This window comes from Hipposideros armiger, unplaced genomic scaffold, assembly GCF_001890085.2.
Source record: "Hipposideros armiger isolate ML-2016 unplaced genomic scaffold, ASM189008v1 scaffold_62, whole genome shotgun sequence".
Lineage (NCBI taxonomy): Eukaryota > Metazoa > Chordata > Mammalia > Chiroptera > Hipposideridae > Hipposideros > Hipposideros armiger.
This window is the reverse complement of record NW_017731412.1, coordinates 864,117-874,448: the sequence shown is the minus strand read 5'-3', so window position 1 is coordinate 874,448 and position 10,332 is coordinate 864,117. Positions and strand designations below refer to the sequence as shown.

Sequence of the window (10,332 nt, the reverse complement as noted above, 5' to 3'; positions counted from 1 at the left end):
CAGCCTACGCCGTCGTCGGCGACTCATGGCAGCCCAGCTCCAGGTTGAGCTGTTGTTCAGCATCTTAGCTGTGGAGGCAGTGTCACTGGCCCTCATATATGGGATCCGAACTGGGGCCCTCTGGCGTCCCAAGCCAGCTCTTAACCATTGTGCCACTCGGCCGGCCCATTATTATTAGTAGTAGTAGTATTAGTATTATTATTTAATGTTACTTACTATCTAACTTTAGCCTCCTTAGAGATGTGGGTACAAGTCAGCCTTTCTGTTTTTACTCATCTAGGTTGTAGTTCTACGTGTAGTTAAAATTTAGATTCTCTATAGGAAATTCATAATGTAATTGTCAACATCCTTAATCTGCTAATCTGTTTGTTCTAAAAGGACAGGGTAAATTTAGTCAGAAATACAATCTTAGTTTTTCAGTTCCCAGCTTGTTGGGAAAGTTTGATTCATCTCTGTTGTTTTTTATCTTCCTCCTAACATCTCACCTTGCTCACCCCATTCCAGTCCAAGCTTATTTGATATTTTGCAACTGTGTGGATGGGAAGTCTGTCTAGACTAAATATAGCAGTTTCTAGATGCTGTCGAGGTTTTATAAGTGTATCCCACGTACTACATCCTCAACTCAATATATTCTGGATCATTGTATTTTACAGAAAAAATGGTTATAAAAGTTTAGGATCTGAAATGTACTTTTTCTTTTCAGCAAAATAATCTTTAGTAAAATAGTAGTTTGTGTCTAATAGTAGCCCCATTTTCTAAGAGAGTAAATAAGAAAATGCAGTCTTTTTCTTCTTATGTTTGGACCTCGTTTTGGTTTCTGAGCAGAAATGAAACCAGCTTACCAACTATGATAACTTTTAATTGTAGAGAAGTTAACAAGTGAGATACAGAGCCGGGAAAATAAATGCATGGCGATGTACAAGAAGCTGAGCAGGTGGCCAGAGTGCAACGCCCTTTCCCGGCGCCTCTTACTGAAAAAGTGAGTAGATGCGACTTTTTGGAGGATGAGATTAGAATGGGGCTCTCAGGTGTCAGTATTGACTTTTTTTATCTATGACTTTTGAGAAAACTTATTGTAGTGTGTTCTGGATATTTAAAAAAGTTTTCGATGAACCTTCATCTTTAAATAAAGAGTAGTATTAGGGCTTTAGAATGAATGCTGAAAATCATTACTTTGTCAAATTCAATATTCGTCTAAAAGAGAGAGACCTTTCCCCCCACCTAGGAAGTGTTAATGTGGGGAGTTTTCTGTTAAGAATATTAGTTTTCTAGACTGGGTCATTTTTATTGAAGGGAAGAGTAGTTTCTGAAAGGTTTCTTTGTAAATGCTTCTGGAGTGCTGCACTTTTAGAGCTGCAGAAGAAACCCTGGGGTGGGGGTGGGGGCTCCCTTAGTAAAGACTAAAATATAACTTAGAAAATAAATTGAATGTCATGGTTCCTAAGGAAGATTTGTCACAACTTGGGTTTAATCCTGTGTGCACCGTTCAATCTGATTTTAGCTCAGATGACTGGCAGTTCTATCTGACTTATTTCGATTCTGTCTTTCGACTGATTGAAGAGGCCTGGACTCCTCCTGCTGAAGGTGAACAGTAAGTTGTCTTTCCTCAATTATAACAACACTTTTTTTTTTTAATTGGGAGATTGGGGAAGGGGAACAGTATTAGGGAATTGGAGAAGGGGAACAGCCAAATTGTTGTCCTTCAATATTAGTTGTGGAGGACGCAGCTAGCTCAGCTCCAAGACCAGTTGCCATCTGGCTGCCCGTCGGCAGCTCGGGGCAGCTCAGCTCAAGGTACTGTGTTCAATCTTAATTGGGGGGTGGGCATAGCCCATCATCCCATGCAGGAGTCGAACCAGCAACCTTGTTAGGAGCATGTGCTCTCACCAGCTGAGCCATCCTGCCACTCGGTGGCAGCTTAGCTCAGACGTAGCTCACTAGCCCATGTGGGAATCGAACTGGCGACCCTGTTGCTCAGAGCTTGCACTCTTAACCAACTGAGCCACTTGGCCGGCCCCACAACACTTTTTAATATGTTGTAGCAAAAGAATTTTATTGTAAGCCTGGCTGAATTCTCTTGTTCTGTGTCAATAATTTATCTCTTTCAAAGTAAGATTTCCCCCCCACCCCCACCCCCATCCGTTATTTAAATTATAAAATAAATACATGTTCATTGTAAAAATTACCCATTCTTTTTTTATGAAAGAGGTAGAGGTGGTTAGTCACTCTGCAATAATCAAATGCCGTAATTGGGAGTAATCATATGCCATGTTATTTGCCAGAATATGATTACAGTTTTCTTTTACCCACGTTTGTATTATAATTATCGAAGTGCTTTTTCTTATTTTTCAGTTTGTTTCTTGAAATCAATTTGGCTTGACTTTAAGTTTTGGGATGGACAATAGAGCACAAAATACCTTTTTCATGTGTTTATACCCAGCTCTTTAGAAGGAGAAGTACATTATTCTGCAGAAGAAGCTGTGAAGTTTATAGAAGATCGGATAACAGAAGAATCTAAAAGTTCTCGCCACCTTCGAGGACCACATCTAGCTAAACTGGAGTTGATTAGACGCTTACGGCATCAAGGTTTTAATGATGAGTACAAACTGGGTAAGAAACTGTAATGATTTGGGGGAACCCTGGAGAAGGAACAGGAATGCTCTTTTTCTTTTTTTAAAGATTTTTGTTGGGGAATTGGGGAAGGGGAACAGTATTGGGGAAGGGGAACAGCCAAGTTGTTGTCCTTCCATCTTAGCTGTGGAGGGCGCAGCTAGCTCAGCTCCAAGTCCAGTCGCGCCGCTCAGCTCAAGGTGGTGTGTTCCATTAGTTGCGGGTGGGCGTAGCCACCATCCCATGCGGGAGTCGAACTGCCAGCCTTGTTGTTAAGAACGTACGCTCTATCCCCTGAGCCACGCGGGTGGCAACTCTGCTCAAGGTGCCGAGTTCAATCTTTAGTTGCGGGTGGGCATAGCCCACCATTTGAACTGGCACCCTTGTTATTAGGAGCATATGCTCTCACCAGCTGCTCAGCTCGGGGCGCAGGATCACTGGCCCATGTGGGAATTGAACCGGCGACACTGTTGCTCAGAGCTCACACCCTTGGGCAAGTTCTTAACCAACTGAGCCACTTGGCAGTCCCAGGAATGCTCTTGATACCCAAGTGCAGTATTCATTATCTGAGTTCTACAGTGACAGTCATGTCTGAGAAGCAAACGTTTTCATAACCTGAAAATATTTGCTAATGAATGGATCACTTATAAAATTAACCTTCAATCACATGTTCAACTTGACTTAACATTATCATCTCTCTCTATTCCATCGGTCTTTGTCAGGCATTCTCTTGCTGTCCCAACAGTAATGTCAAAATCAACTTCAAAGTAACATAGCCAGTTTTGTAAAAGTTTCAGTATTTCATGAGGTGGATGAAAGGTTTCTTGAAAATCTACTCCCAGTACTCACAAAACCATTGATGAAAGAACATTTGGCCGAGTTAGAGCCATTAACAATTGAAGAGAAAATTTATAAGGATAATGACAGGATTGGAGAAAAGAATGATTTAGATAGTGAAGCAGTAAGAGTGGCCTTCAGGAAATTTGATGAAGCCCTAGATGTTTTTGTAAAATGGTTCTTTTTGAGCTTACTACAGAAGAAGTGAAGGGTGTCATATTGTATTAGTTTATAATTTTGTTGGAAAAATGTTACCCCTTCCCCCCCAAAAGCAGTGATTCTTTGCTCATGCTAAACATTAGCTTATAGTAATTATACACTAAATTTTGTTAAGTTTAAGATAATACGCTAAGTTTTCCATTTCATTTTGTAAGGTAAAGAAAGCTTCAAAGAAACCTTTTTTCCTACTCATCATTGTAGAAATTTTGTTCTTATTAAAAGATGATAACTTTAAGAGGATGATGAGTACTTCCAATACCTAAAACCTATCCTAGTACATCTTTGTACATTTTAGTCATCTAATTAATGTTCTTTGTAGCTCATTCTCAAATTAACTGTGGACTTCTATCATTTCTTTTGTAGATTATTCACAAACAATTTGAATTCCATGTTAACTTCTTTCTTTGGGTCTACCTCAATAATCTGTCTATGTTAGCACCCAAGTTGCAAATGAAAATTTTTTTTGTGACCCTCAGCAAAATATAGTCAAAATAGATTCCAAAGCTGGACATAAGCATTTGGATCTGCTCTGACACTTGCTATCTTCTATCTTTCTCTTCCTTCTTACCAGCCCGCATCTTACAAATTTGTGAATTTGTCTAGCCGTCACAAAATTTGTTTTTACCAGACGAGTGAGTGATTCTCCTTCTGGATCACAGTCCTGTGAAATTCTGATTAAAGCCATCGATCTCTGTTCCCAGAAACAGGAACCGGGCCCTAAAATCTTACAGAAGCCCTGGGTTAAAAAAAACACCTCTGCTTCTTAAATATAACTCAGTTGGAGAGCATTTTATTTTTATTATTTTTATGTTTTGTTTTTAATTTGAGGAAAAAAAATGAATTGGTAGCTTTCTGTTTCCAGGTTTAAATTTTACATAGCGACTTTGTTGGAATTACTGGCCTGTGATTCTTTCCATTTATTTTCTCTTCTTTTGGTGTGCCTGTTAACAAACATACCTTTCATTTAGTTAACATTTATTTGCTACTTCTGAAGTAGTTCAGGAACTGTTGTGGTGAGGAAGCATGTTTGTTTAATGTTTGTGTGTAAACTTAAGTCTTTATTTAAACTTTAATGAAAACGTTTTAACTATTTAAACTTGAATAAAAAGGTTCATATTTTCTAAGTGTAATAACAGATAACTGGGTTTGTAAGATTCACCTTTTTTTTAAAGATTTTTTTTTTATTGGGAAATTGGGGGAGGGGAACAGTGTTGGGGAATCGGAGAAGAAGAACAGACAAGTTGCTGTCCTTTTGTTCTTCAGTCTAGTTGTGGAGGACATCGCTTCACTGGCCCATGTTGGTATTATCATTATGTTCTTCCCGGGTGAGGCAGTCACTCGCTGGCCATTGGACGGTCGCTCACGGCAGCTAACAAAAGCTCACGCCCACTGCCAGCCAGCCCCACTGCAGCCTACACCATCGCCAGTGACTCACGGCAGCCCAGCTCCAGGTCAAGCTGTTCACCATCTTAGCTGTGGAGGGCACAGCTTCACTGGCCCTCATATGTGGGATCCGAACCGGGGCGCTGCTGCTCAGAGCTGGCGTCCCAAGCCAACTCCCAGCCAACGCACCACTTGGCCGGCGCAAGATTCACCTCCTTTTTATTTTGTTTGTATTTGTTTATTTTTAAATGGGCAAGCCGTCTTCCAGTCCTTACTGTCATTCTCATGCATTCTCATTGAAGCAAAATTTTTATTTAATTGGAATAAATGTTTTTTAAATCAGACTTTTTACTTCAGTTAGAAATTGCTTCAGTCCATGAATAATTTAGTGATTTTTTCTCTCTCTTAGGTGATCCAGAAGAATTAATGTTCCAGTATTTTAAAAAGTTTGGGGATAAACCTTGTTGTTTTACAGACCTCAAGGTGTTTGTTGACCTCTTGCCTGCTACGCAGTGTACAAAAGTAAGTATGATTCAGAATCCTGTTGGGTGCCTGCATTTGTTGTAACTAGGTTAAGTGTTTAGGTTTCCTTTCTAAAATGTGCGAGAGTGCCGAACATGAGATATCAAGATAACTGCTCTAGCAAGCCAAGTACCTAGGGGCTATCAGATTCAAGGCACGATTTCTTGTTAAACTGAGCCACAGTGAGGATAAGCCCCTGGTAGATCACTGGATTCTCCTTGTTTGTTTGTATGTTTGGTTTTTTGTTTTTTTGAGTTAATTGTAGATTTACATGCAGTTGTAAGAGAAACAGAGAGCTCTGTATACCCTTTACCCATTTTGTCCCAGTGGTAACATTGCATAATTATAGTATAATTAGGAAATTAACATTGATATAATCCACTGACCCTATTCAGATTTCACCCGTTTTACATGCATTCATTTTTGTGTGGGGGGGGGGCTGTGTGTGTGTGTTTGGGGGTGTGTATTTTGTGTGTTTTTAGTGCAGTATGTAGTGCACATGGATTATGTGACATCACCACAGTCAAGATATGACGTGTTCACCACCAGGGTCCCATGTGCTGCTTTTTTGTACCCACAGCCACCTCCCTGCACCTTCTCCTTTCCCCATCGCTATACTCTGGCAACTGCTAGTATGTGTAATCTTTTGAGGTTGGCTTTTTTCACTCAGCATAATCCCCTGGAGATTCATCTGTGTTGTTCCATGTATCAACAGTTCATTCCTTTTTTTTTTTTTTATTTAAAATTTTTTATTTATTTTATTTTTTTATTGATTGGGAAACAGTGTGTTTCTCCAGGACCCATCAGCTCCAAGTCAAGTAGTTTCAATCTAGTTGTGGAGGGCGCAGCTCACAGTGGCCATGAGAGGATTGAACCAGCAACCTTTGTGTTATGAGCACTGCACTCTAACCAGCTGAGCTAACCGGCCACTCCAACAATTCGTTCCTTTAATTGCAGAATAGTATTCCATGGTATGGGTGCACCAGAGTTCTTGAACCTGTTTCTAGTTTTTGGCTGTTGCAAATAGAATTGCTATGAACATTTGTGTGCTGGTGTTTTGTGTTATTTACTAAATGTTTTTGTTCAATAAGTGTTTTTTCTCTGAGAAGAATGCCCAATAGTGCAGTTACTGGGCCTTATGGTAGCTGCACGTTTAGTTTTCATAAGAAATAGCCAAACTTTTCTGCGGTGGCTGTACCATTTTAAACTGTTAGCACAGGAGTGATCCAGTTTCTCCATATCCTCATCAACATTTAGTGTTGTCACTGTTTTTCATTTTAGCCGTTCTGATAGGTGTGCAATGGTGTTTCATTATGGTTTTAATGTGCATTTCCCTAGTGGTTAATGATGCTGAACATCTTTTCATGTGTTTATTTGCTATCTTTATATTTTCCTCAGTGAATTTGTCTATGTCTTTTGCTATTTTCTAGTTGATTTGTTTTTGTTTTTCACTGTTGAGCTTTGAGAGTTCTTGAGATAGTCTAGATACAAGTCCTTTGTCAGATATGTGGTTTCAGATGTTTTCTCCCAGTCTGTAGCTTGTCTTTTTATCCTCTTAACAGGATCATTTGCAGAGCAAAGTTTTAAATTTTGATGAAGTTTACTGGACTCCCCTTTTATTCTCTTGTCTTTGATTTGCTTAGAACTGTAACAGTTTATTTCAAATCATGATTTATTCTTGCTGAAGCAATTTAAAACTCTTAGGTCTTAGGGATTTAAAAAAAATAAACTTTATTTTGGAATATTTTTATATTTACAGAAAAGTCACCAAGGTAGTATGTGAAATTACACTGTACTCTTCCCCCAGCTTCTCCCAATGTTAAGATCTCAAATTACCATGGCACATTTGTCAGAACGAGAAAACTGATATTGGCACAATACTATGAACTAACCTCTGGACTTGATTTGGATTTCTGCAGTTTTCCATTAATGTCCTTTTTTTTCTGGGATCTAACCAGGGTACCACATTGTAGTGAATTGTCATGTACAGTAGTTCTCCCTTATCTGCAGGGGATACTTTCTAAGACCCCTAGTGGGTGCCTGAAACTGTGGATAGTACCAAACTCTGTGTGTGTGCGCGCGCGTGTGCGTGTGTGTGTGTGTGTGTGTGTGTGTGTGTGTGTGAGAGATATGTTTTTTCCAATACATACATACCTTTTCACTTGAAGGAAGCACTTTACGACTTTTCTTTGGCATATCTGAATTGCCAACATCGCTACTCTTGCGTTTTGGGGCCATTATAAAGTAAAATAAGAGCGATTTGAACACAAGCACTGTGATACGGTGACAGCTGATCTGATAACTGAATTGACCACTAAGTGACTGTAACAGGCAGGGATTATATGCAGCATGGAGCTGCTGGACGAAGGGGTGGTTCATGTCCAGGGTGGGACCTATGGAGATGGCACGAGGTTTCATTGTGTGACTCAGAACGTTGTGCAGTGTAAAACTTACGAATTGTTTATTTCTGGAATTTCTCAGTTAATCTTTTCAGACCACTGTTGATTGTGGGTAACTGAAATCACAGAAAGTGAAACTGAGGATAAGGGGGGACTGTTCTATTGGGAGTTTTTGATGTGACTGAACCAATGTACATTGTTAGATATCGAGATGGAGAACTTTGTCTTTAGGCTCCTCGGCCACGGCAACATGTGTTTGGTTCTATCGCTCCCCCATTGATGGCAGCTTCATGTCCTGTTTTACATTAAAAGTTTTTAGCATTTAGCCCAGGATGTCCTTGGTGATGGGCAGTTGGAGTACTCTGCCAATTGGAAGAGCAGTGAGCCTGAGGTAGGGTGGAGCACGTATAAAGACATACGGGCATGTATAAAGAAAGCCTGTGACTGGTCAGCTTACTCAGATCTCTAATAAACGAAGGGTCGAAGTTGTCCTGTCGCAGGGCTGCCACCATCTGTGGTTCCAGAAAGCCTGTGTTTTCCCATGTGGGATGGATGAAGTGCATTGGGACACAGTGGAGGTGATTGGAGTATTTTGGTGGTGACTGTGTCATCAGTCCACCAGGGCGCGATAGTGTGGCAGGATTGAGGTTCCACATCTGGGGCAGGTGGAACCGTGCATTCCCAAACTGGTAAGTAGCCAGTGGTCTCTGTTGGGTGCTGAAATGACTGTCACCATTCACTTTGGTTTTAGTAAAGCTATTCTTGGGGTGCTGTGCTTAACAGGGTACAGGCCTAGCTTTAGAAGCTCTGGATAAATTGTAACATGTCCAGGAGTCTGGGTTGTAGGAGGACTTGAAAGCATCTGGTAGAGAAATGGCTGAATGGAAGAGAGAGAGGTTTGCTCTGGTGGGGACAGAGTACTTCCTGTCTCATCTTTGAAAAGCTCTCTTGTAGAAAAGGGATGAGAACTGGGACCAGCAAGAAGTTGTTACAGGGAATTCAGAAATTCGGCTCAGTGAGAAAAAGACCATTTTAGTAGCCAGCGTTCTCTAAAGATACAGTGTATGAGTTTCACGTTACTGGAGGGATTTAAGCAGAACCTAGAAACATGTGGGAGAGATACATGCATTCAGTGTTTGTTGCACATGTTATATGTTAAGTGCTAAGATAGGGAACAACTGACCAGGTCTTACAGTGCTTGCCATCTTCTAAGTCGAAGCATCAGCTAATGTGGCTGTATTAAAGGAGCACTTATATTGCCTTCAGCTGAGATTCATAAAGGTTTGTTAATAGGAATCTAGTACCAGCAGCTCTCCTTTATTGGTGTGTTTGAAAACCTTGGGTCATCTCATGTGACCCCGTCATAGTAGCCTACCGAGAGGAACTCTCTAGAAATGCTGGAATACTAGCAGTAATGAGGTAGTCATTGTTCTGTGAGACAAAGGATTTAAAGCTGCTGCAATGAGTTTTGTGGTCCTATGTAAATTTTTCAGTGAGGAGGTAATTTTGCTGCCACAACCTTTTAAATGTGGGAGGACTTCAATAGCTAAAAATTCTGCCGCTCAGCAGTATGCTTCTCAGAGGACTGCAAACTGTCCAAGTAAGGTTCAAGCTGAGAACTTTGTCTCAATGAAATAGGAGCCAAATCCTTTGAAAATGGGACTAGCCCCTAAGTGTGGGCCATGGAGTCTAGTTATCCTGAAGTTGCTCACCCAGGGTGATGTTTTTATCTTTTGTTTCCTTTGCCCTGGTGGTTTACGCTACACAATGGAATGATTCCAGTTTTAAAGAAGCTTTTTGCATAGCAGTAAAACTGTACTGACTAGCATAAAGAATGAATTGAATGTATTGTTTCATAACAAAACCTGTTTGGAAGGGTCTTCTTCAGCATTCACTAAAGAAGGCATTAATAATAAATGCAGTATATAAAATGACTTACAAGAATAGAAGAGCTGGCAGTAGAAATTAGGTAGACATTTAATCAGAAACATGAAAGCCAGTTCCACAGTTTCTTTGTTACAAATGATTATTTGATCATAATAATTAACATTCATACAATTGTAAAAAATTGAAGCAAAATTGTTACAGATACGAAACTGTATGATTTAGTGGAATGTTAATTTTAATTTGTATAAAAAAATTACATGTATAAAATTGAAAAAGTCAAATAATACTACAAAGCTTCTGTTGAAAAATAGTAGCAGCTCTTGGCGGTCTCCACTCATGGTTCTTGGTCTCTATGGGAAAATCAATTTCAACTCTTTTTTTTTTTTTTAAAGATTTTTATTGGGGAATTGGGGGATAGGAACAGCGCTGGGGAATTGGGGGGAGGGGAACAGACAAGTTGCTGTCGTTTGTTCTT

At 40.0% G+C, this 10,332-nt stretch overlaps 1 protein-coding gene across 2 annotated transcripts in view; it reads left to right on the top strand.

Annotated features, from left to right (window-relative positions):
- Nucleotides 1-10,332, top strand: part of NAA25 (N-alpha-acetyltransferase 25, NatB auxiliary subunit) — a 64,461-nt gene that overhangs the window by 28,360 nt on the left and 25,769 nt on the right. For both annotated transcript variants that reach the window (XM_019641663.1, XM_019641662.1), the window contains exons 7-10: nt 868-979; nt 1,502-1,591; nt 2,441-2,610; nt 5,459-5,571. In XM_019641663.1, the coding sequence (XP_019497208.1) occupies nt 868-979; nt 1,502-1,591; nt 2,441-2,610; nt 5,459-5,571 (485 nt within the window). The remainder of the gene's footprint in view (nt 1-867; nt 980-1,501; nt 1,592-2,440; nt 2,611-5,458; nt 5,572-10,332) is intronic.